Here is a 27,568-nt window from a genome sequence, read left to right on the forward strand (position 1 = left end):
CCAGCTTGCAGTAAGGACTTGTGTTTAGAAGAGAACCTTTGGGCTCATCCGTATCTCCCTCCCCTCAAAGGGATGGCAGCCCCAGGACAGCTAGCATTCATCCTGACGCCAAGAGACTTCAAAGGAGGTAAGCGCCTCAGAAACGCTCCCCAGACAAAACACTTGTCAGTCCTGCACCCCAGCCTGGTAATATTCTTTACTTCAGCTTTACCATCATTCATGGCTCCTTTGTGACAATTTTTTGAGAACTCTACGGGGCCTCATTAGCTGGTTGCAGCCCCCTTAAGATTCACAGAGTTGTCCATTGCTGTTGATTTGCTTAAGAATATGCCCCCAGTGGAAGGGAAAAAGACATGTTACACTTCTGGAGTATAACTCAGACATATGCTCCCCTCATTCCCTTAGTTTTTTATTTTCATATTTTGGAAGAGGTCCAAACTTGCGCTTTTCTCAGTTCTTCCTCCTTAAGGTTAAAGTTGGAGGAAGAAAAAAAGAAACCAAAACCAAATGCTGCTTACTTCACACAGTTTTAAACCCATTTTTAAAATAGGTTTCTGAATTGGCTCTTCCACCTAATTCTTTCTGTGCTTTAAATTTCTAGTGACCATTATTCCAGAAAAGTTCTGTGGAAGTAAATTACTGCATTTTGTTCTCCTTGAGGGAAATATGTCCTTAGGAATTATTTTTCCATGTTAGAGATGCTACCTACATGAAGCACAGGCTTCCAAATGTCTGTGTAGAAGTAATTTAGTAAAGAAAGCAATTTAAAATAAACAGAACTTTACTTTGATATCATAAATTTAAACACAAAATGCCTGTTGTAGCTTTTTAAAATCTATTGTTTTGTAAAAGCAGACTTTTCAGGGGTGACATCAACCCCTTCTCCACCTAATTCAGGTTTATTGTATGAATACTCAGCTCTAGATCTTTCTTTTCACAGTCTTATTCCAGTATGTAATATATATTACGTGTATTTTGTATATGTATATAGACATACACATATATTCCAGTATATTCTTATATGAAAACTAAGAACATTACTAGGATTATAAGGAAGAACCTTCTAGGGGTTTTAGCTGTGTTGGGGTTTTTTTCTATTTTTTTTTTCCTTTAGTAGGAATATTTGGGCATGTAATAGACCTTAAGTGAAGATGATCATATGTTTGCTAAACAGCTACTATTTTTTTTCTAAGGATGTGGATTTGGAGAATATAGTTGTCACTCAGACCATTTAAACGTTAGTATATTTAAATATATTGAGGTAGTGAAGTGGATTGTCCTGGAAAAGAATGATTTTGCCTCATTCTACGTTTACATATGTGGAAACGAAGGCAACTTTTCTTTTCCTCATTTGATCTGCCTTTTACTGTCAGTGGAAGTGGAGGTGGTTGTGGTTTTTTTGGGTTTAGTTTTTTTTTTTTGGTGTGTATGTGTTTTGGTTTCTTTTTGGGTGGGGGACGTAATTTTAAATAAATTTGGTCTTATGCCTGCTTCCCTAGAAATTCAGCAAGGAAGAGTAGAAACAGGACTGAGAATTGCTAGACTGCTTTCTAGTCTAAAAGTGTCTGTTGATGGACATCTCCTCTGGTAAAATGAAAGACCTAGCTATAGACGGGAAGTGTTATATTATTTGGAGGCTCTGGAATTAATGAAATACTTTAAAAATTCCCTTTAAAGGTAAATCTAGTTACTCCTATTGTCAGTTTTTCCTGGAAGAAGCTGATATTCAAAGCAACATTCTTTCTCTTTCAAATTGAGAGTAGAACTCATTCATTTAGGAAGCAAAATCGATTTTAACTGTTTTCTTTAATAACAGTTTTAACTGCTAAGAGTTGTTAGCTGTTTCTTTCATCGTGTACCAGATGATATGCTTCAGAATGGCAAGATTTTTAGTCATACTTCTGTGATTAATAGTTTATCTTAATCTGTATTTCATACCATCTGCTTTTGCTCCTCTTACACCTCAAAATCCAAGGTAGTATATTAATTTGCAAAGTTAAAGATAACTAATTCATAGCATCTGTTGGTGTTTCAGTACTTTTTCACCTTTCTAAGAAAACGAGACAGTACTTGAAGACTGCTCTAAAGCATGGATTGTTAGTTCTGTCAGGATGGGGAGGGAGAGGACACTTTATCCAGAGGATGTCTTTGGTGGCATACCTGTGTTGTGCTATTATCTCATAAAATAGTTTCTCTTGTTCTTTGAAACCAACGGTTGTCTTTCCATGCCATCTGACTTTCAAGTGCTTTGAAACAAGTGTCTTTATACTAGAGTTTGTTTTTACTTAATGAAATCTCTAATAACATAAGCAAATAGCTTTCAAGTAATATACCAATCTGTACAATTTCATGTTGTAGTAGCAGGAGGAATTAGATGGAAAAACGTTAGCAGATGATTAGGTTGTCAAAGAAAAGCTCAAGTGAGGGATTAGGTACACTGTGGAACTCTGTGTTTCACAGGAAGTGTTGCAGTAATGGTGGTACTCTTATTCCTTAATGAGGCTAAAAATGCTGTTCTTTCAGATAAGGAGAAAATATACAGTGCTTACTGAGATTGCCTTCAAGAACAAACTATACTGTCTTAGAAAGATGATGTGAATTAACATAGAAAGATTTTCTTTTCTGACTTTGTTTTCTGCAAAGACAATTCCAAAAAGTTTTGAAAACATTGTAGCCTTTCCTGAAACTGTTTAACAGCTGTAGGCCTGGAGTTTTGGAGTAATAGGATTGATTTATCCATTTGCAGTGGAAAGGACTTTATTTACTACTTACACTAACAGAATTGGGTACATATAATGTTGAAATTTTGGAGAAACTTAATGTGAATATCTGACTTTTGGTATCAGTGATTCTATCGTTTGTCAAATCCTTGCTGTCTGTTGAAAGAGTTATTCTATGGCATTGAGCTATCAGACTGGCATCTGGATAGGCTGCTTGAAGTTCAGGGGTTCATTGCTTACCTTCTGTCCCTCTCCGAGGATTGTGTACTGAAGAGAATGGGATGAAAGAGCAGATAGTGATATGCTACTCATTCTGGGTTGTTAACATATGGCAGCACTGGCTATAGTTCTGATCTGATTTAAATTGAGCCAAAAATATATCATATATGTGTATGTGTATCATATATATCATATGTGTATATGTATGTGTAACATTTGTAACTAGTCAAAAAATGACAAGAATTGAGGCCATGAGGTCGATCTGAATTGTATTCCTTAGCAAAATAGTTCATTTGCTGAATAATAGTAATAGCCACCTTGTACTTACTCCTGAAGAACTCAATTTTGGCAGTTGGTATCTGTTCTAATAATAATCTGTGGGTCTACAAATTGAACAGTCAGCTATTGGAAAGTTTGCAAATCCTGATGAATTTCAAGGATGTAATGGCAATACATCAACTCATAGGTGTCCTCTCTCTAAAGCCCTAAATAACTGTTTTCTTGTGTGTGTATTATTTGTTAAGATAGGATGAGCTCCAGGGCAAGGACATTTACAGTGTTTTGGAGGTCTTGATGCTTCTTGATACATGTTTTCAGATTTTTCACAGTTGGTGACCTTTATTGTTGATGAAAGTTTTGGAAGCGGGAACCAGAAATACATAAATGCCATTTCCTGTTGTTGCCCGAAGGCATCATTTATGGCATCATACAAAACGTAATTTCTTTGTGCCTGAACTCTATCTTTGTGTGTTCACATGTGTTAATAAACAATGAGAGCTCAAATACCAGGATTCTTCATAATGTATAATGAGCTAGTGGCTACAGCTGTGGCTTGGTATTGAAAGGAGAGGGTGAATAAATAAGATGGTGCCTGAAGCTTGTCTTGATGACTTCGAGGAAAGGAAGGCACTTTGAAGAATTCAGATATATGAACTATCATATCCCTTAAGGTATAGTTCTCTGGTTAATCGTTCTTCCTCTTATTATGAAGGATGTCAGGGCAATAAATGTTTTCAGATTCATTTTAGACGGGTAGTTGGTGCTTCTGTCTTTGGTAGGTTACATGGTTTGTTTCGGGGCAGGCCCTTCTTTTATTGTGCTTGTGGGGTGGGTGAAAGCATCTTTGGCATTACATGATTCTGCCACCTGGTGGATCTGACGAGCAGCGGGGGCTTCAGATGCACTTAAAAGCACAAGGGTGAATAGATCATGAAAAAAATCCTTTTTTCTTTCAAAAATGGAGGGAATCGGGTGGAAAGGTGGCTTAACGTAGATATGGAAGACGAGATACATGATCTCTGCATCTCATTTTTCAAGTTGAGAATTTAAGAATCAGTATGCAAGTATTTAAAAAACTTCTGACTCCACCTGTCAGGCTTCTCTGGGTTTTTAAATATGAGATTAACAGAAGACAAATCTCCATGTAACAGTAACTACTTGTAGCAGGAGTGCAATTTAGAGAAGTTACTGTGTTGCGTGCATTGTGTTTTTCAAGGTTCTTTAATTCTGGTTTCTTATGCTTGGAGAATTCTGAATATCAATACTAAATTTATATCAGTACTTAAATAGTCTTTTCCTGGCCCTTATTACTTTGACATAACTGAAAAATTTATTTAACAAATTACCACATCTCAAGTTGTGCAGTGAATATCAGTTTTAGTACTAGTTTGTTCTTTTCAGTTGAAGTTGTGTCTTTTTGTTTTTCTGTATTCGAGGTTTTTCTTCTAATGCAGTGATGGTAAAATTTCTGTATATAGGTCAATTTAGCAAATCTGTTATGTTATTTCAAACAAATATAGTATTTGTAGCTTCTGATTGTTCATAGGTGTTTTAGTGCTTGCAAATAGAGATTCTAAGTGGTGTTTGGATTTGACTTGTGTCCATAACTAAACAAGCTTTTTACACATCTTTATAAATACACATTGTTGTGCTGCTAATGGTGTACCATAAATTTAAGGAGGGAAATGCCTTTTCTCACAATGAATTCAAATTGGGAAAATTCCTTTCTTACAATAGGTGTGGGGAGATTTTATTTCACTTAAAAACAAACATATGCTTACTGTTGTTACTACAGTTTTCAAATTGCACAGGTCATTCAATACACTTAATTCAGGGTCCTTCCAGTCCTTCTTTTTTGTGACTGTGTTAGGTTTTCCTCTGCAGTCTCTCCTTCCCACAAGAAAGGAGATTTAGAAACAATTTCATCAGTACATACTTGGTTTGATTGCTTTAGCTTGGTCTCTCCTGTATAATATCATTGTGTAAGAAATGTGTATGTTCTTCACATAAAAGAAGTAGGAAGCATCTCTGAAGGTAGGCCTCTCCCATGTTTGATTTTTTTTTTAACTTTGTACGGACTTACAAACAAACATGTTACTCTTGATTACTTGTTTCTGTAAGTCTTCTGTCCTCTTCAGGTTTCAGTTAAAATGTACCTTTGAGATTCTATATGAAATTTTTGGTGGATGGCCTTTTTTCTCCGGCATACAGTCTTCAATTTTTATGTACTAGAAATTCTTTACCTACTGTATCTGCACTTGTCGTGCAAGTACTTTCATGATATAGAAGTAACTTGATGAAGGAAACTTCATCAGAGGTAAAGTTGCTATTGTAAGTTTTTTTGGTGGTTCTGGAGTTAAAATCAGAGGTCAGACCTCAAGAAGAGCAACCATAGTTTGAAAGGATCTACAGAAACTCTTAACAGAATTTCTTCAAGATTCCAAAGCTGTTCCTTTCTTCAGTTTCATAGTATCAGAGGGAAAACCTCTTGTTCTTGCTGCGAAAAAGGAAATATTCCATGTGCCCTCATTAATCTGCACATCTTAGTTTATAAAGAAATAATAATCCTAAATTTGGATGGATGACTCATCATGGCTTCACTGTATTTTGAAGAAAATTCAATGCTGTGTTGTAGCTGATGCTTAGAAGAAGAAAACTGTTCTTGTTTCAGATCTTAAAGTGGAGCACTGAATGTTGCTAGTGTCAGTATATAAATGTAGTATCTTCTTGAAAGTATAAGTGATTATGCGTAATATATAATTATAATCTAGGCTGTGGAAGAAAAGGTAGTGCTTTTGGAGTTCTGTTTGAGAGCAAAAGGGGAATATATACTGAAAAGGGTGAGAAGTTCAAGCAAAAAAAAGTATTTGGGCAGATTTAAAAAGGAAAGTGACAGTAGGTGTTAGGGAATGTGAGGCATGCCAGAGACACTCAGAAAAGAAGGAAAGAAGGAGGCCTGTTGCTATGGTGATGCCAAAGTCAATTGATAGTAGCTCTGTGCTGGCCTTGTGATGTTGTTACAAGGCATTATCTCCGGTTTGCATGGCCAGGTTTTGGTAGTGGGGGGCCACAAGGGCAGCTTCTGTGAGAAGCTGCTGGAAGCTTTCCCTGGGTCCTGTAGAGCCAGTGCCAGCTGGCTCCAGGATGGATGTGCTGCTGGCCCAGGCTGAGCCCATAAGTGACTGTGGCAGTGCCCTTGGGATAACAGATTTAAGAAGGGAGGAAAAAACCTGCACAGCTGCAGCTGGGGAGAGGAGTGTAAGTGAGAGGAACAGCAAACACATAAACTCAGTGGGGGAGGAGGTGCTCCAAATGCTGGAGCTGAGATTCCCCTGCAGCCCCTGGTGTAGACCATGGTGGGGCAGCTGTGCCCCGGCAGCCCATGGAGGTTCAGTGGGACCACAGAGATCCACCTGCAGCCCGTGGGGGAGACCCACACCACCCACATGGGTGGGTGTGCCTGAATGAGACTGTGGGAGGCTCACACTGGAGCAGGCTCCTGGCAGGACCTTTGGCCTTATGGAGAGATGAACCCACTCTGGAGCAGGTTTGACAGGACTTACCACACTGTGGGAGACCCACAGGCTGTTCCCTAAGGATTGCACCCCATGGAAGGGACCCACACTGTAGCAATTAATTTAAAATTACAGCCTGTGGGAAGGACTCATGTTAGAGAAGTCCATGGAGGTCAGTCTCCTGTGGAAACAGGGCAGGAGTGTGAGGAGCCCTCCCTCTGAGGAGGAAGGAGTGGCAGAGATGTGATGAACTGTCCACAATCCCCATTTTCCATTCCCTGGTTCCACTGCGGGGAGGAGATGGAGAAATTTGGAAGTGAAATTCCAAAGCCCATGGAGAAGGGGCCAGCAGGAATGGGTTTTAATATTTGGTTTTATTTTTCATTATACTACTATGATTTGACTAGTAATAAATTAAACTGATGTCCCCAGTTTTAGTCTGCTTTGCCCTTGAGGGCATCTGGAGATTGTTCTCTCCCTGTCCTTACCTCACCCCATGAGCCTTTTGCTATATTCTCTCTCCCATATCCAGGTGAGAAAGGGAGTGACAGAGTGCTTTGGGGGATACCTAGCATCCAAGCCCCCACAGATGTAAAGTCACTATATATAAGTTGTTGGTTCTAAGATGAAATACATACTGAGAAATTCATTACAGCTGTCTCACCAGAAGCGTTTATTTGCATCTTCTTGTTAAGCAATATATGCAGATTTTATATAAGAAAGCTTAAAAAAAAACCCAAAAATAATTAGGGAAAGGTGGTAATAAGATTTGTTACCATAGTAATTAAATTTGAGTGCAACGTATGAATCTGTTCAGGTACTTCATATGAATGATGGAAACTTTAAAAACCCAAAACCATTGATGAAGTTGAGTAATATTTCCGAGGCAAGGGGGAACCATTGAGAATTAAAAATAACTTTGAATATAGGGATCCAGATAAAAAGATGCCATAATTGTAATAGATTTCTTTTACTTAGCTTTACACTGGGCTACAGATACAGTTGTGTGTGTGTGTGGGTTTCTCAACTGTATTTCCATACTTCATTTGTTTTAAAATGTAGAATTACTGGGTTTGCTGCATCAATGGCTTTTGTATTGTAAACTCAGACATGTGGCCTCAGGCAGCTGGTGATGAAAGTTTTAGGAGCAAAGACTAATTGAACTAGAAAAATAATTAAAATGATAAATGATGATTTAAAAAGAAAACTATGTAATTAAAATTATGTTCTTAAATATTTTTGTTAGTTATTTTCTACCTCTAATTTCTAGTTTTCACCTGGAGAATTTGGTACCTAGCGTTCTAGAAAGTTTCTCTTTTGGAAAATGAGATCTTATTTTGAGTTGTTAACTCTTTAAATCCTTGAGATAATAGAAAAGGCAAGACACATCACTTGTTGACTTCTGTGTTGAGGTGTTGTGGATGTCTGGGGGTTTTCCCTTTTTTTTTTTTTTCTTTTCCCTTCTTTTCTTCACTGTTCTGCAAAGGGTCAAGGAGTTTGCTTCCTTTACCTTCTTTCCCCACCAGGCATTTCCACGGAACTAGGAAGTAGTGATGCAGTTGACATATTTGTGTTTAAGTTACTATTAAAATGAAGTGTGAGTTTTGAATATTCAGGAAATTTCATGTAGCTTTAAAACACATTTTATCAGCAAAATATAAATACAAAATTTTGATCAAGTTAGGATGACTCACTATAAGACACATCTCAGTAATGTTCTTGTTCTGGAACTACTAGGATCTGGAGCCTTGAAGGGACAGGAAAAACATGAAAAAAGTTGTAGCAGAAAGACAGCTATTTCAGTAGTGTGAGAGACTCTATCAAGATGAGTTACAGTTCTTGGAATATTTGTGGTGTCTGCAAGAAAGTAAGCACTATCAGGATATTGTGTGTCAGTACTGAGATAGATTATATTTTTTAAATAATCTTTTTTCTTAAAGTCTGTGTTCTGGTTCTCTTAAAATATTTTTAACAAGACTGTGTTTGTCAAATAGCATGACTTGATTCCTGAAGAAAGGTATCTAAATTTAGCTGAATCTCTGTGTTAAAAATAGTGGGTGATGATGGAACCTTAATCCAGGGTCTTATCTAAAAATAGTATGGTATGTGTAACTGGAGGTAGGAAAAATGCACATTTACCTACATCAGGAGTCCTACAGACGGGGTGGATGCACTGAACTATAGATATATTAATGACTAAAATACTTAAGTTAGTCCTAAGGGCTAAAATTTTAATCTCTCTGAGGATTTAGATGAAGTTATGTCCTGCAATACATTTACCACTTCTCTAAAAACTTGAATCCATCCTTATAGATGGGAATTCAGAGTCAGATGCCCTGGCTGTGAGCCGTTATTTTTACATGAAGTTTTATTCTGTCAGATAGAGTAAATGAATATTGTTTGCTACTTATGTGCTCCTTGCTCTGAGAGATACCTATATTATCTAGATAATATACCTGTATTATGCTAGAGGTCTTGTGAAAGTTTAGTACATACCATAGAGGTGAAGCTAACAAAGCATAAAATAATGTGATTATCATAAAAAACTAAACCACCAGTGTGTTTTGTGCAGCAATTTCATTTGAGTACCTACAGAGTAGATTTGTGGCTTTGCTTTGTTATGTGTATTAAGGCTGGTACTGCAAGGAAAAGCTGAACTAACTGCTTCTCTTAGTGTATTTGGGAAAAATATGCTGCAAACAGTGGAAAGAAATGATTGGGTCCAGTCTCTTTCTTAGCACAGTGCATTGTATATCTTGTGTTAAACAGTCCTGTAATATGTACCAACGTTTTCTTTAGGAATATAGTAGCTTGTTGTTGTTGTTAGCTTTTCTTTTACTAGCTGAAGCTAGTAAGTTGTTATAGTCATCTTAAACAATCTTCATTACTACTTTGCTGCTTCTTTCTTGAACACAACTGTGCAAAATTCTATACCATATATCAGATGCGTAAACATTAATGGAGAAAACCTACTTGACTGTTCAAGAAAATGAAACAATGAAGAAAAATTAAGAATAAACTCTATTTCAATTTAAACTGTACAGGAGTCAAGCTTACTAAAGAACATATTTTGAGGTATCTGTAAAAATAAAGATGATCAACAAAATAGAGATAATATATTCTAAGGAGAGGAAATATGTTGTATATAACACTATTTGATATTTGGAATGTCCTTAATTGGAATTTTAAAATTAAAATGCATTTTCCTCCATGCACACACTCTTGAGTGTGTTTCAAAACTACAGATAATTTCTTTAGCAAAAAGAATGGAACAAGTCCCATTAAGTGACTATTTCTTTCTTTCTTTTTTTTTTTTTTTTTAACCTTAATACATTTTTTGGTTTTTTTTTGTTTTGCAGGATACAAAATTATGGATAATAATGGAATATCTGGGTGGGGGCTCTGCCCTTGATCTAGTAAGTAAATTATGCATGTTTTGTTACTTTATTTCACATAATTATGTTCCTATCTTATAATTCTGGAAACTATAATAGATCACTTGGCTGTGGCAACGTTCACTTTCAGGAAAGGATAAACATATTTGTCAATGCCAGAAAAATGTTATTTTCCAAGAGGCATGACTGATTATTTGTGTAAATAGAAGGGAACTAAGCAACGTAATATTGGAAGCAGGATATAAACATCTTAGAATGCTAATCTTCAGTCAGCCAGAGAGCACTAGTGTCTGAAAATAGTTTTTTGTATCTCTTAATTCAGCCACCACAACTCTTATACAAGTTTATACATTTTAATGTGTCTTCCTCACTGCCCCCTCCCCCAAACAAATAAGCAAAAGGTTCCCTGTTGGAAGTCTTTCTGAAGCCTAAACAGACAGAAATACAGTTTAGGCTGGTATTAAAAAAAATAGTATTTCAAAGAAATAGAAGAAGCTCTGGACTCCATGGAGGGTAGAGAGGCCTTGCAGGAAGCCCTGGATAGACCAAAGGGCTCTGAAATCACCAAGGGTATGAAATTTAACAGGAGCAAGTGCCTTGTTCTGCACCTAGGATGGAATTTGAAATGGAGTTTGAAAACCCAGGTTTGCATGGGAATTCAAAGAGGTCAGTGTGAATCATGTTTTCTGTAACTGGATTCTGACATTCACTTCAGCTATTAAAAAGCACCCAGGCCCCCCCTCAAATGACACACCTTCTTATTTTAAAAACACTATTATAGGAATAATAATGCATTTTTAAGTATGTGAAAATTGTTATCCAAATTGAGGCAGAACGTCTTTGTAGCAGAGTTTGCAGTTGTCAAATGGGATAACCGATAAATGCTTGAGGAAAGAGCAAAAGGAGCAAGGTCACTGTAAAGGGATTCTGATGGTGACATCCAGAAGACAGGAGTGGGTGTTAAATGTGGGTTTCTGCAGTTGTGTATTTTTGAACCCCTTTATACTTTTAGCTTCCACATATGTTAGGAGTTCTGTGGTTGTGTAAAAATTCATGTTCCCTGTAAAGATATGATAAAAAATGTTTATTTATTTTTGTGAATCACTTTTTTTCTTCCTGACAGAAGAGCAATTAGAAATTGGGTTTGCTTTTATAAAGCAGCTATTACTTTCTTTGTATAGATATAAAAGAGCAGAATGAAAACACATGTTACCATATTTTCTTGGGTTTTTTTCATCACACAAATTTCACTTGTGTGATGACTATGTGTTTATTGTCTAAGTTTGTTGCCTAGAAATAGTAGAAAGTTCTTGTTCACATCTTAAAATGTTATTGAAGAAATTTCACCCCAGAACTGAAATCATTCTGTAAGTGTCTATTGAGCACCTTTTGTGTGCTTCATTAATTTTCAATTTATGTTCTGGTGCATGTTCTCCTAGTTCTAACATGTACATTATGGTTCTCAACTAGAACCTGGCATGCTCTGCCATGTTTTCATACTCAAGGCAAGGATTACCAAAATCCTTGAATTCCATGTATGCAGAGTGCAGACATGTCATTCTAGCTTGGTGTTTTCTGTACTTGAATATGCACTGGATGATTTCAAAATCCTGCCTCACAAGAAAAAGTACATATAATGCAACTGCATGTACATTTTTGGTCAATCTCTGAGTGTAGTCCAAATTTGTGACTGAGGTCCAAGTGCCAGTCTTCTCAGATTTACTCTGTTTTCAGTAATTCCTCCTCACTAAGGTGAGCTGAATCTGACATAAGCGGTTTTCCCCCATTAGATGTGCTGTGTCATGTTACCAAGTCTCAAACTGGTGTTTGCAGCCTGGCTGGAGCGAAACTTTGAGAATGTCTTAGTGGGTTTCAGGTAGTGGTAATATTTTGTGTATTATCAGACCTAAGGAAAAGCAAATAAGATTACAACTAAAGCTGCAAAGATAAAGCAAATGCATTGTTACATGAAATATTACCTCTGTTGCTATGCATGAGGATTTCTGAGTGATTTACTATTTTTAATTTTTATGTGAAAATCGTTATCTGAAATGCTTTCCTTCTCACAGAATGAAACTTTGGAGGTACAACTTTTTGACTGTGCTTTTGATTGAGTGCTGTTGTGGAGTAAATTAAATAGTGGAATATTTCCAGTATTAACTGTTGGGCACAAAGTTTCAGTGTCTCTCTGGAGATGCCCTTATTGTTTAAGGAGTCTCTCTGGGTAGTGACCTTTCCTCTGTTACTCTCACTTTTAGAATTCATATCACATGTAAAGATCTTTGGGATCATATAATGCTACTGATTCTTCTTGTGAGAAGAATTACTTGGAATCTTTTAACAATTAGCAGATTTATATTTCTAGTATTACTTGAAAAAAAATAATGTTTTAAAATATGTAATGTTCTCTCAGCCTGTTAGTTTGAGTTGAGTTTTAGAGAGTTTCTCAAAGTTCAGTGCAGTATGTTGTCATAGACTGATGGATGTAATACCTTGAATGTCTTAGCTTCTTGCTCAGGCTTTGAGATTTTGGTCCACATAGGGTCTGTGGAGTTGCACATCTAAGTTCAGTGTAATGTTAACAATCAGATGCTTTTCAAAGGCATAGTATATCTATTACCTGACCACAAAGCAATAACTCAAGGCTCTGTCTTTATGGCACCTTTAACAAATTTTACATAATATTTTAGATAAATTATTTCTTTGCTTGTTGTTCATTAATCCACTTAGTTTAGAACTATGTGTTTTTAAAAAAGAATATAATCTGTTTTATCTCACGTTATGAAGTTAGAAAATTGGAAGTTTTGAGGGCTGACAGAAGGAGTAATTTCTTTTTATAGTCACAATGTTATTTCTGTTTTCTGTCCATTTTTATGCATATTTAAACATTTCTTGCATCTCCTAGTTAGAACCTGGCTCACTTGATGAAACTCAAATTGCTACAATATTGAGGGAGATACTCAAAGGACTCGATTACTTGCATTCGGAAAAGAAAATCCACAGAGATATTAAAGGTAAATTGTTCTATTATTTGTGATGAAAGAATATCAGAACTCATGCAAACCTGGATGAACACCCTTACATTGTCAAATGGTGTCAAATATTTTAATTTCTGGTTTTTCTTCTTTATTCCAGCTGCTAATGTATTGCTGTCTGAACAAGGGGAAGTAAAACTGGCAGATTTTGGAGTAGCTGGACAGCTAACAGATACACAGATAAAGAGGAATACCTTTGTGGGAACACCATTTTGGATGGCACCTGAAGTAATAAAGCAGTCAGCATATGATTCAAAGGTAAGGTACTTCAAGGCATTACTGAAGTCCCTTCCTTTTCCTAAATTGAATTACATAGGTTGGTCTTCAGAATGCAGCTAATAACTCTGGCAGTGTCTACATGAGGGTGTGTTCAGCTGACACCTTGCACCTAAAGGCTGTTGGTGAGGAAAGATTTCCTAATTTTTATCCAAAGTTTAAGTTTCCTAGTTTATTAAGACAATCCAGATGACAAGAAATGATACAGTATTCACGAGTGCATCCCATCACCTTTTATCCCACTCAATAGAGTGATGAGTATTTTGGCTGTTTAAAAGTAGAAAAGTGCAGATATTTAGAAAAAGTAGAAGACTGCAAATATATACAAAATGTTAATATTCTTCCACTTACTTTTGGAAAAAATTAGCCAGCAACACAGTTGGAGAATATGGATTTGGTGGATGTGAAAGTGGTGATTGAAAGGGCTGTTACTCGTCTCTGGCAGAATGTGCTGCTCTAACCGTGTTCTTTCAGATTTGCCATTCAGGACGTGTTAATATTAAATACCAAATTTATCTATATACAGGATTTTAATCTAGCAGAGTGGCACACCAGCATACTGAAATCTCAAGACAAGCACAATATATCAATTATAATACATACTTAGGTCACAATAGGAATGTCATTCCATTACTGTTCTCTGTATTCTCACCAGTATGGCACTGCGTGTTCCTACTTGTCAGGAAGGAATATGCCAATTAAAGCCAGCTCAAGCCTATTGCTTTTTTCAAAGTTCTTTGTGCTGGTTACTTGTTCTTCATGCTTCTGTTTGTTTGAGGTACATATACAGCTCTTTGCTGCCCCTGCCTTCTCCCTGCCCCACGTGGCCTGGCTAGCTCAGCAGGACACCCATGTTACCAGGAAAGGCTCTTTGCCCAACCCACTGCTGCAGCTGTAGGTCTGAAACAAAGGTCACCCTCAATTTAATTTGTGTTAAAATCAGCTTTCTTTATTATAATTAGCAGTATTTCCTTATGCTCTTCCCTGAGCTCATCTTCCTTGCCCATTTCCTCTGATTTCCCTGTAGGGACTTGATGATTGGCAGTATCTCCATGCAATGGGACAGGTTGGGATGTTTCTTTCCACTTGCCAAGGCTGACTCCGGTCTAGGCTGTACAATTGCTTAATTCCCTATTTGGTATCTTTCTGTAAAGAGGCTGTAAGAAGCAAAACACTGTAGAGCCTGTAAAATCTAAATGACCCCAAAATCCCAATTTAAAGTTGAGTAAACTTTTTTGGAATTGTGGTTGTTGTTTTCTTCCTTTGTGTGTTTTTGTGGGGGATTTTTAGTTAGTTTATTTATTTTGGTTTTGGTTGGTTGAGGTTGGGCTTCTTTGGTTTTTTGAGGTTTGGCTCCTGGGAATGACCATCACTTGGACAAAGTGTGATTTCAGCCTTTGCATTTTGCATTCTGGCTGTTTCAGTCTGCAGTGTCACATGGACATAAAAGATGACATCCATGGACATCTTGGATGCTTGATGAGGGATTCTCAATAAAAGCTTGAAAGGACTCTAGTTTTTGGCAGTATTTCTGCTTCCTGTCTTGATTCCTGTCTTACCTGAAAACATGTTTTCTTAACATGCTGCATTTTTCATATATGTTCTGCTCTTTCTACTATAAAACTTGTACTGTAAAAAATAGGTATTTAATTTGAAAGTGTATTTCTTGTGCACATAGCCTGTTTTCTTTGACTTACAAGAACATTAAAGCTGGACTGAATTTTACACATTAGATTAGAGCAGGAAAGGCTTATGGCAGTATTGCAGTAAATAGTAGTTATCAGTGACTTGCTGTCTGTCATCTGAACTTGGAAGAAGAATTTTTGTTCAAGAGTTGAAACTCTGTAAAAATCACAACATGTGATAATGATAATGGGAGTGTCACCACATCCTGAGGTCATGCTTATCCCTCTCCATTTTGAGAACTATTTGTGCTTGTTCTGGGGTTTCATTGTCACAGTCAAGTCCATCCTAGAAATGCCTAATTGGATACATGTGCAATTGATACTTCCTTTCTTATCTGTGAAAGGGGAGGATATGGTTCCAGAGGAATATGGGGTGAGTTATTTTTGATGTTTTCAACGGGCATGGGCTTCCGAAACCCATCTTGGATTTCAAAGAGTCTAGTGTGCAGCCATGGTTTGTTGCACTTTTTTGTTCATTTTTGTAGAGGAAGGTCACTAGCAGTAGAGTTATAAATACATGAGAAAGAAAAGAAGTATTTATATACATATGTGTGTGCAGGTGGATATCTGCGCACTCATACACATGTAAATTTGATGTTTATATTTATATATACACATTCTGCACCTGTGACTGAAATTCTGGCAGAGGAAAACTATCCATTTATATGGCTTTAACACTTCACTCTTGAGAAACTGAAATTCTGAATAAATTGGAAATAATAACACTCAGTTGTTAGCACGAAGATTCATCTTCACAGGTGACATTTTTCTTTTGTAACCAAGAAAAGCTTTCCTGCTAGAGGGAAGTTACTTATAATTAGGCTTGAGGAGAGCTTAGCTGCTAATGCTCTTATTAAGATAAATGAAACTCGGGGCTCATGTGCTTATGTAATTCTTTGTGCTCAGGAACTGTTCTGCAACATGGCCTAACAAAATGGAATTTCATAAATTCAATGGTACGCTAATTGACTCTGATTTTTTTTTTTTCAATCTTACTTGCAAAATTAATAACTAAGCTCTTAACAGTAGGATATTGTCTGAACAAGGAAGGAGGAGCTTGGTTTGGGCCAGGCACTGTGGCTGTCATAGTGGAATGGATGTGTGCAAGTCAGTCAAAGATAACCATGAGAATCCACAGGGCTGACACAGGTGGGGTTGAGGGGTACTTAGTAAAGACAGTAGTGATAAATGAAATCTCTCCTCTCTCCAGTACCTGGAAATAGATCTGTTTACAGCATAGCAAAATTCCAACTGCTCTGTTTGGGAGTAAAACCAGACAGCTCATGTCAGATCTTTCCTGTTTTCCTGAGAATAAGTCTTTGTTCTGCTTTCACTTAAAATGAAACAGGTAAAAAACCAAACATAAATATTTTTAATTGGTATCTTGTCATTGGAACAGATATTTCTGTGGTATTCTTTATTTTCACCTTTCTGACAGGTTTATTATCCATTCTCTTGGCTTTTGGGTCTGTGAATTCAGCAAAACATAAGAGAATTATAATGCATTGCTTCACATTACTTCAGGCAGATTTGCAATAGGATTTGTATCAATGGAGTCAGCATTCCCTAGAAAGAGTAGTACCTTTCAATGGTGAAAACTTTTAAAGGCTACTTGGACCAAAAAGCTGAATATTACTGTTCAAGACTGCATTTCTCTAGTCTGTGAATAAGAATGCTATATAAAGCCAGTGTTAAACTTCAGGGAAGTTATATTCTAATGTACTAAATTTCTGATGGTTGTACTAGCTAATTTATCTTGAGGAGAAATCTTGTGCAAGTTAAAACATTTTACTTTATCTAAATATTTTAGACTTATCCCATATTAACATAGTGTTCTTGAATATGGTAGATAAAATGCTAGTTTATAACGACTTTGACATTGTTTTTTGGTGTAGTAGTATTTATTTCAAAAAAATCTAAAGTCTACTTAGTATAACTGTTTTATACTGAAGAGTGGAGACAACCAAGAAACTCTGTTTACTTGGGCTATGGGGCTAATCACATAAAACAATGATAACAAAACCAATTTACACATAAAGTTATTTACAGTAAACCTTAAAAGTCTACCTTTACAAGTGTGATGGTTGTGACTGGGGAAAAATTAATTTTCTTCACAGTACCTGGTATGTGGCTGTGTTTTGGGTTTGTGCTGCAAGTGTTGATAACTCAGGGATGTTTTCCTGATTGCTGAGCAGTGCTTGTACAGAGTCAAGGCCTCTCCTGCTTTTCACCCACCATCAAGCAGGCTGGGGGTGCACAAGGAGCTGTGAGGGGACTCAGCCAGGACAGCTTATCCCAGCTGACCAGAGGGATATTCCACACCATATGGCTTGATGCTCAGCAATAAAATCAGGGGGAAATCCCTGCTGCTCAGGGACGCATGGATGAGCATCTTTCTGTTGGTGATGAGCAGCTGTTTCCACTTACATCACTTGCCTTTTTTGGGTTTTACTTCTCTCTCTTTGTTATTTTCTTTTCCATTGTAATTTATTATTATTGTTATTTTATTTCAATTATTAAACTGTTCATAACCCACAAGTTTTCTCCCATCACCCTTCAAATTCTCTTCCTCCCCCATTCCACCAGGGGACGGTGTGAGCAAGCAGATGTGTTTTGCTGGTTAAACTAGAACAGCAAGCCAACACTTTCTTTTCTTTCTTCAACCTAATCTTAAAAGCATTCTTTCTTACAGGCAGATATCTGGTCATTAGGCATAACAGCCATAGAACTTGCAAAAGGAGAGCCACCTCATTCAGAATTACATCCAATGAAAGTTTTGTTCCTCATTCCTAAGAACAATCCACCAACGCTGGAAGGAAACTTCAGTAAATCCCTCAAAGAATTTGTCGAAGCCTGCTTAAACAAGGACCCAAGCTTTGTGAGTTTCATGTTTGTCAGTGTGTAGTAGAGAACTTGACTGCTTTACATGAATTGCATGAGTAAGTGTCATTCATGTTCTCTAATCTGGTGTGACGTAAGTGACAGGTATATTTTTAGATACTGTATGTATTTAAAATCTCACTTGTATCAAGACTAAACTCTGTATTTCTTTGTTTTTATAGTGAGTCACTCAACACTTAAACATGAAAAAAAAAAACCCAACTCTCTCTTTTTTTCTTTTAAGAGACCTACTGCAAAAGAGCTTTTAAAACACAAATTCATTTTACGAAACTCCAAGAAAACATCTTACTTGGCTGACCTCATTGACAGGCATAAGAGATGGAAGTCTGAGCAAAGTCACGACGACTCCAGTTCTGATGACTCAGATACGTAAGTTTGAGGAGTCTATAAAATATCCTTTGTGATGAGCCAAGGAGTTATTTTTAGCATGTGTATTCCTGTATTCAGTTATTTGCAGCTTTTCAGCTTAGTGGCCTTGGTAAATAAACACAGTCTCAATTTTAGTATTGCCAGGGATTTCATGCAAGTAACAGTCACTGAGAAAAACTCTTCTGGCCCATATTCTGTGCTACCTTCTCTTTTATGTAGGGTCCAGGGTTCTTCCTAGCTATGAGGCTAGCTGTTCTGCAGACAGAAGGTCTCAAGCTGCACAGCCAAGTAACACTGTGCAAATGAGATTCAAGTGAAGAGATTGACACAACTTGCTCACAAATGGATTAAATACCTCATAGTAAAGAAAACACAACTACTCTCTGCAATTCCAGGCTGTGTACTAATGGCAAGCATCAGGTTATTTCTTGGGTGACATTACAGCTGTATATTTCTTTACAGTATTAATGACTTCATGCCTTCCAGTGACCACAGTTCCAGTGTCTTAGCTATTTTTCTTGGCAAGAAAACTGAATTTACTTTTTTAATTTCATTCCCTTTCCCTAATGAGTTGAGGTACTCTGCTAAAGCCAGTTTTCAGATAGCAATAAAACACTTTATGAGACTTGGGAAAATGTTTTCAATCTGTAATGCCTCACTTCCTTACATTTGGAAGTTAAGTATCTTGGTGAAGTATCAATGTGAAGCATCTTGGTTTAAATTTTTTAATTTAACCAAAAGATAAGTTACCTTAATTTGCATACTTGTCTTTATATGTAGTGGCCTGCACAGTAGAATCCTGATCTTGGTCTTCACTGAGTTTTTATATTTAGTGTGTGTATTGAATGAACATCAACAATAAGGTGTAGGTGATAAAAATTGATGTATTTTTTTTTCTTTCCCTTGAAGTGAAGCAGATGGTCAGGCTTCAGGTGGGAGTGACTCAGAAGAGTGGATCTTTACAATAAGAGAAAAAGACCCCAAGAATCTAGAGAATGGAGCAGCCCAGCCTTTGGAGTTGCAAAGAAATAAGGTGCTCAAAATATTGACTGTATAATACAAGGAAATAATTCTGCTTTAATAATTTAGTAATAATTTATGTCTTTAAAAGCATTTATATTGTGAAATTTCCAGAGCTTTTGCTGAAAATGTGTTTTCTACAGTTGCCTTTGACAAAACTTTCTGAGTAAGTCTTGAAGTTTGGGCATTCGTTAATGTGTCCTTTTTTGTAGTTGACAAAATATGTACCAAAATATTTCTATAGTTTGAAATACAACCACTGGAGGAAGACAAGAAGACAAGGCAATATTGTATTTTTAAAATTTCATTCTGAAAACTAAAACCAGTACATTGCAAATCTAGGCTGGAGTTTTGGAGAAGGCATTTTGATCTTTTAAGGAAAAAGACCTCAATGTAACAAAGAACAGAATGTGCCTGGGTCCAAGAAAAAAAAAAAAAAAATCCAAACCCAAACAACCCAGAATAAGGAATGTTTAGGAACTGCTCCATTGTATTTTCTGCAAGCTGTGTGGCCAGAGCATGTTGTTGCTGTGCCTGTGCTGACTCTGAAAATTCTGAAGAAATATAAGAAAAATATTGTATCATATGGGATGAACCTAGTAAATATCAGCATGTCTATGATTTAGTTAATGCTCAGTAGAATTGTAGGAGTTTGGTAGTTTTGGTTTGTGGTTTGTTTTTTTTTTTCCCTTCCAAATTTGGGCTAGCATGTATTTGAGGTGCTGCAATCTCAAATTTTAATTCAGCCTCTATTTTCCACAGTGCTTTGGAATAGTATATTGTAGAACATTTTCCATATATGGAAACAGAGCTTTCATAAAGTGTAGGATGTTGGAACTACATTTTGTTTTTAATTAGCATACAATGAGGATCCTTTTTTTCAGAAATAAAATTGGTCAGATTTTTTTTTTTCTTTAAAGGAAAAGGATATCCCAAAGAGGCCTCTATCCCAATGCCTGTCTACAATTATATCCCCTTTATTTGCAGAGGTAAGTTATTGCTTTAAAACATAACAATTCCAAGGTTTATCTGAAAAAAATTGAAAAGTATAATGAATGGCACCTAAGGTTGCTACTGCACATTTGGAACTTGCTGTGTTAAGTTGTAGCTGTGCTTTTGGTATGTCTGCTTCTGAGATCTGTATTTTGCTCCTAACATTGCTTGTTATGCGTGATAGTAACATCAGCCGTGCCGGCCTAAAGCAATGAACATGACAAGAAAAAGGTGTGTAAATGTTAGGGTTGCAGCATTCTATTTTTGACACTACTTTATGTATTTATCTTACTACAAATTTCAAGCTCTTCGTTGTTCCAAGATACAGTTGTGGACCAGATCATCAAGAATTTTACTTTTGAATTTCAGTGATGAAAAATGTATTTTGTTCCCATTCTGTGTTTTATATTTTTTATACTCTCTCCCCAAATACTTAAAAACAACTTTGAAAAAGAATATATGAGGAATAAGAAAAGAATTTATAAAGATATAATTATTTTTAAAAGTTGATAAAATTACTGCAGTGTATATGTATAAACTATAGGTGTGCAAGTATGGATACTAAAGTGTAGGAACCACATCTTGAGACCAAACAGCTACAGTTAAATACTGCTTTTGTCCTTGGGATGCTTTGTTGTCAATTTTGACTGTGAGCATGCTGAAAAGGATGTGTGAAGATTGAAGATGTGTGAAGATGAATGACAGCCTGATAAGTACTGTAAAGACAAACTTCTGCTTGAAAAAAGTCTTCAGTATGTGAGGGTGTATGATGAAAGTCAAATGCTGACATTGTGAACACTGATAGTCACTTTCTAACAAGCTTCTGCATTATATTGTGTATAGAAATATTTATTAATATCTTATTAATATATTTCTTCCTGATTTCCTTTCAGTTGAAAGAGAAGAGTGAGGTGTGTGGTGGTAACACAGATTCCATAGAAGAACTGAGGAAGGCAGTTTATTTAGCTGAAGAGGCTTGTCCAGGCATTGCAGATACCATGGTGTCAAATCTTGTGCAGAGGCTTCAGAGGTAATGAAACTATTTCAGTATGGCTTACAGAAAGCTGCAGATCTGATTCTATAAATATTTGGCTTATGTTGAATTGAAAGAATTAATTTTTGTTTCTAATGGAGAAGAAAACCACCTGTGCCTGCAGTTTGTGCAGTTGTTTGCTTACTGGAAAAACACTTAATTGTATCAGCAGTTCTAATTTCTAGCTTCAGGTGATAGCATATATGTATGTTCATCCTATTGGTGTGCATATTGTGTGTCAAATGAGACTGGACAGGCTTTTCCCTTTGCAGCTCCTGTAAGGGACACATGCTTCCTTGGTGTCTGGGTGTGTGTTGCAGAGAACACTCAGTGTCACTCTTAGTTTCTTTTACCCACATGGATAAATTGACTGTTCAGTTGGTCTGTGTTTCCCTCGCTCACATAGTCAGTGGTTCCTTATTCTTTCATTAAAGACAATCTGTATGGCCTTTGAATGACACTTCCAAAACCGATATTTGGTCTTACCTCAAAAGGCCAAATTTCCTGAGATTTTCTAACGGCCTTCCTTAGGAATATATTAGGAACAAATAATCAATTTTCTGTTCCTTTAAATGCTGCACAAGAAAAGATAGGAGGTATAAATTTCAGAATTGCTGCTGGGGGAGGCTATAAATGCAACATTGAATCTAGGAGCCCACAGCTGTTGTGAAACTCACAGCAGCCGGATTGGATTGCTTGGTACTAGAAAAAACTCATGTCAATGATTAATCATGGACCACCACATGGAAGATCATCACCCTGAGCAGGTGTCTTCCTTATACTATATGTAACCACAGCTTGATAAAGTTTAGGAATTCACAGCTTTGAGGTTGAAGCACAGATTTTCCAGGCTGGCACTTTCTCCTACAGTAAAAACCAATGCCAAGAAATTTACAAGCAATCATGCTTGTTGCTTTATGGGCTGTTAAGAATGAAGCCCAGTCAGCATCTCTAGTGCTGAAAGGTTACTTCTAATGCCAGATGTCCTGTCCTGTCTCATTTGGTCCTGGCAGACTTGAAAGAGTTGCTGGAGCTTCCATCTCAGTTTTTTCCATTAGGGGTTCCAAAATTGAATCCAGTCTTTCATCAGCTAATATCTCAGTGTTGTATTTTTATCAGTCTGGTACAGAATCTTCCTGGAACTGGAAACCTCAAAGACTTGATGCTGCAATTGAGGCTGAAAATGGCCATGTGGAGACAGTGCCGAGACATGGGCATTTTTGGAGATTCTGGAAGTGATATACTTGTTCTGTCATGACAGCAACATTCATAATTTTTGTCTTGCGAGAAAGATTTCAGAACCCTTTATCTACCTATTTAGCATTGCTTTCCTTCTGTTCTGCTTCCTTGGACTGTTACCTGTTTTACTTCCTCATAATGCCTTAGAGCAGTGAAGGCAAGCACTCCATTCTCTTTCCAGGAGAGAAAGAATTATTCATGGAGAATGCTTGTCTCTGAATCACATCTGGGTGAACTTTTCTTTTTTTTTCAGGGATGATATTCCAGCTAGTATGGGATAATGACTTCGGAAAGGGAGTGAAAGAATGAATAGCAAGAACTCCCACTAAAAATGAGCTTGAATCATTCCATAGATGAGTAGGTTTCGGGATAAAGCTGTTTTTTGGAGCTAGTCAAATCCTGAAAAAGTAATTCCTTCTTGGTCGGGTGCTACAAGAAGTATACTCTATTACCTCATTAGGTCATTCAGTATAATACCCTCTCAATTTGGTAGCTAATTACTGAAGATAGGTTTTCAACAACAAGTTTCTGGTTATGTTTTCACTCCCCTTTATAATTGGTTAGAACTGGATTTTGTAAGCTTGTCTGAATGAATTAATTGGGACCCTCAGAATAGGTGCCCAGTAACGTGCTTGAATCTAGTTACCTTCCCTCTCCATTTTTGATTTTGGATGTTTGGTGAAGTTTACCAGAAACTTGATACGATTAAAAGGTGTGGTTATTTCTGTGGGTGATTTAAGAATCTGCTTAAACAAAGAGATAGAGTTGTCCTGGCCCAGTAATATTTTGAAAAAATGTAAGCTTGCAGAGTAGGAAAGTTGAAGTCACTAAATGTTCTTCCATCATTAAGTGCTGCTCAGTAAAACATTTGAGCACAGGTTTTTGCTGTTTGTTAGGAAAGCAGTTATACTTTAACAGGGTTGTTCAGTTCCATGGCTCTTCCTTTAAGATGGGGTGGCAGTGGCGAGTGCCACTGTGCAAGGAAAAAGGCCAGAACTTCAACAGCGTAAAATGGAATCATTTCATTGCTGCTTCTTGTAGAATGCCTTTCTAAAAGTTGCAACAGTAATTATTTCTTTTCCTCTTCAGATATTCCCTAGCTGGAGGAAGTTCTTCATCCTACTGACATACTCTTCCTTCCTGGCTTTCCCAAGACAGCAGAGATCCCATGGTGTCTGCATGGAAGGCGTGCACCATAATGCTGTTCTGCCTCTCAGTCTCTGAAAAGTCCTTGGGAGGAAGGACATTCCTAAGAGTGAAAATGAAGTCTCTTGGATGGAGGCAATCTTTTTCAGCTCCTTAAAGCTATAATTTTTTAAAATGATAATGCACATATTCCAGGGAGGTGTCCTTTTGTAAAATCTGAAATGTATATTTAGGTTTGTGCTAGAGAAATTAAAAGATATTGAGAAACCTCAGGTATCTTGCTTTAAGAATTCCACTGGGAGATGGAGCATGGTTGTTGGAATTGTGTACAGATATGTATATAATGTCTTTTTTAACAGAAAGCCTTTCAATGTGCATAAGGAATCACTGTGTACAAAATGGTAAAGTGCTTTTGTAGATAATGTTAGTGGGGTAAACATTTGACAGGCCATAACTGAGTATTGCCTTGCCTTTATTACATGTAAAGTTTGGATTCTGTGATAAGTGAATCTCGGTTAGATTTTTGTATGTGAAGTATTTGCCATTGAAAGAGTTAATCCTGTATTATAGAACCTTCTATTTGTACCTCAGCACAGACACAATTTTATTCTGTTTCTCTAGCATTTCTTTCTTTTTACTTATATTTTTAGCATCATTTTCTATTTATGGTACTACTTCTAGTTGTTTTAAGTTTCATACACCTGGTCTCTCAAAGCTTTAAATTTAAAATTATTGTTTTTCCTAGAGAATGAGTTCTTTCATATCTTCAGTTTCAAACTGTGCCAATGCGAATTCTGAAATAGTTCAGTTTTAGTAACAGATATTTGTGAAGCTTGTGAAATTTTGACACAGTCTTTTTTCACCTGAACATGTTTAAATGCTCACAGAAATCTTTATTCCCTTCATTTATTCTAAATTATCTCCTTAAGGTGTAGATTCTGAGACAGTGGCAAGTATTTCTTTATCATGCCTATTTTTTTCATTAAAACAAATGTCTTTCAGCATAAAAGAAAAATTATCCATAGATTCAATATTTGGTCTTGCTGCCTCGATCTGTGCATCTCTTTGCCAAAACTGCTAGATGTTGGACAGAGAGACTGCAAAACAGCCCGAGTGCTGTGTGCTGGGTCCTGCTGCTTGCCTCTCCAGAGAAGTGTTACTTCTTGAAATCCTGAACTTTAAAATTTCCACTCTTCCTGTGAGGGCTTCTAGATAGCTGACTTCAGGTGTTACAGATCTTGGAAACAGTAATACTAGTTCATTAGTTATATGCACAGTGGATTATGTAACTGCTATTTCCCTCCCCCCCCACCCCAGTATTACTCTGAGGTTTACCTTGGTTGGTTTCACCAAGACTATATTCAGGTTCTTCTTATTCCAGTAGCTAAGAGAGCATTTTTGCCTTCTTTTAATGAAGAAATTGATGACTTTATGCTTTGCATGACCGTGAGGTAACTTATATATTTACTTTTAAAAAAATATATATAGATGGGAGCTTTGGAACGGAAAGGATTAACATTTAAAATACAGGCATATCTGCCTGGCTTGGTACAAGAAACCCAGGTACTCTAACCATTGTGGAAGCTGGTGAGGTCTCCTTCCAGGACTTCTATCACCATGGTAGCCCTTAGTCTATGCATATTAATAGCCTTAATTTATTAATTTAAGAATTGAACAGTAAGAGGACACTGTCTTGCTAACAGAGCTAATAAACTTCTGCCCAGGTTGAAACAACAGTTGGAAGAAATGTTGGGTGTGTGTTCATCTTGTGCCCGTGCTTTCAGGCACTACTCATTTGCCAGCCTACCTAATGAGGTAATGGGTTTCCTTTATGGCTAAGGGAATTTAAAATAAATTGAACAGTGCTAAAGTTTGAGCAATGTTTTACAACTTCACTTTGATTAATATTTTAAATAATGTTTAGTGTGCTCTTAAGTGTTATGGATAGGCTCACTTCTGAGGAAACAAATTTAGCACTGCTTTTGTGAAATGGGCATCAGAATGCAGTGCAATGGGAAATTTACCTGTTGATGTCTCAATATGAGAACATTCAGCCTTCAATAGATCCCTGTGCTGTGACTGCACAAGGAAATCAACAGGTGTGTTTGCACTGGAAATAGAAATTGATCAGTGTAAGCTGTACCCTAGTCATCTGTTAATGTATGGACTGGAAATTAAAGTGAGCTTACTTGGAGATGCACAGAACTCTGAGACTTAGTGGAGAAGTTAAACGTATGCTGCTGGCTTGAATGTCAAGAATTTATCAATCAGCAAGTTGAATTAAATTCTAAAGTACACTCTTTGAACACTCATTTGAAAAGTTATATATATGTTTTGAGTTGCATTTTAGTTGTGTTCCAGGACTGTATGTTGAGGAACTCCTTCTCTGAGTAGATAGTGGCAGAATTTGCTTGATGAATGTGTCAGAGCTTAAGATGAGTAAGACTTGTGGTGAGGGCAGGTGGCCAAATGGCTTGGGCATTTAGAATAAGACAAGACCTCATTTATGGTAGAGATGTGTATTTTTATATGTAATATACAGATTATTTAAATATAGACTATCTTAAACTGAGACTCACTGGAAAAAAAGTGTGCTGTATCTTGAATGTAGAAGTACAATCATTTGCTATTGAAAAGTATTGATGCTTTAAAAATCAGGTCTATATTGGTAACAGAAGAGGAGCTTCACTTGAAAGAAGCACCGCCTCAGTTTCTCAGAGGAAAAGAAGTGTATTGATATTTTTGAGAGGTTTTTTCATGCTTAAAACATGTCTGTGTTATGATGTTGCACTGATGATTTTTCTGTGCAGGTAGTACTTCACTCAGTCTTGACTAAATGACAAGCTATCCCTATTTATGCAAACCTTTAAATTAGTAGAACTGCTTATTTGTCAGGGATTTCATGATTAGGCAGTAAATAAACTCACTGTTTAAAACCAATAAAATCAGTTATTTGAACTGAAGGCTTGCTTTTTTGTAACTCTCAGATCTATTTTTTTACCTTAATTTTCCCTGCAGTTGCACTTTGTAGTTGCTGACCAGTTTACTGAAGGATGATGTGCTAGGGCACAGAACACAGAACAAAGCAGTATCTTCACTCTGCAGTGCCACGGTTCCTTTGCAGATCCATCATTGTTGTGTGAGCTTGTGGGAACAGATGATAAACTGATTTTTGTGGAATGCCCTAACTGGGGTGTTCTGTCCCCGCTGTGCAAGAGGGGTGGGTGCGGGGGGGAAGGTGAGGCTGGGTGTGTTGGCACCTCACTGCAAAGCAGCTGGCTTAGTGTGAGTTCCATCCTCCTGTACCCTGGCACCCCATCATCTGCCTCTTAATGTATTTTTAATGTAGTTGGGCAATGTCTTCTTTAGCTCTCACTACTTTATGTGATGTTCTGTATTACTTTTTAAACTGTGTGGAACCAGTTTGTAGTAGTTTTACAGTAACCTGACTTTGAAGGAAATGTGTTTTGCCTTCAAAAACGTCACCATTGGAAGATTATCCAGAGTGCTGATAAAAACAGGTATCATGCAAGGATCAGGACAATTGCAAATCGGTTTTGTAGGCTGCTATAGCACAAATGTGTTTCCTCTCTTTAACTGCATTGTGCAGATGTGCTGGGAACTGCACTGAGCACATGCCATGGACGAATCGTATGCAAGGGTTTCCTGCTGCCTTTGATGCGTGATTACAGAGGACCATGAAAGTGTGTGTCTTGTTTTCTGTAACGTTGTGGCCTGTTTAT

At 37.0% G+C, this 27,568-nt stretch overlaps 1 protein-coding gene across 1 annotated transcript in view; it reads left to right on the forward strand.

The window, feature by feature from the left end:
• Positions 1-26,783, forward strand: part of STK24 (serine/threonine kinase 24) — a 51,530-nt gene extending 24,747 nt beyond the window's left edge. Inside the window, exons 3-11 of the mRNA XM_053936080.1 lie at positions 10,093-10,149; positions 13,034-13,142; positions 13,264-13,421; positions 17,817-18,002; positions 18,249-18,394; positions 19,304-19,427; positions 20,335-20,403; positions 21,301-21,437; positions 23,769-26,783. Coding sequence (XP_053792055.1) covers positions 10,093-10,149; positions 13,034-13,142; positions 13,264-13,421; positions 17,817-18,002; positions 18,249-18,394; positions 19,304-19,427; positions 20,335-20,403; positions 21,301-21,437; positions 23,769-23,805 — 1,023 coding nt within the window. The 3' untranslated portion in view covers positions 23,806-26,783. The remainder of the gene's footprint in view (positions 1-10,092; positions 10,150-13,033; positions 13,143-13,263; positions 13,422-17,816; positions 18,003-18,248; positions 18,395-19,303; positions 19,428-20,334; positions 20,404-21,300; positions 21,438-23,768) is intronic.
• The last annotated feature ends 785 nt before the right edge of the window (positions 26,784-27,568 follow it).

This window comes from Vidua chalybeata, chromosome 2, assembly GCF_026979565.1.
Source record: "Vidua chalybeata isolate OUT-0048 chromosome 2, bVidCha1 merged haplotype, whole genome shotgun sequence".
NCBI classification, from domain to species: domain Eukaryota; kingdom Metazoa; phylum Chordata; class Aves; order Passeriformes; family Viduidae; genus Vidua; species Vidua chalybeata.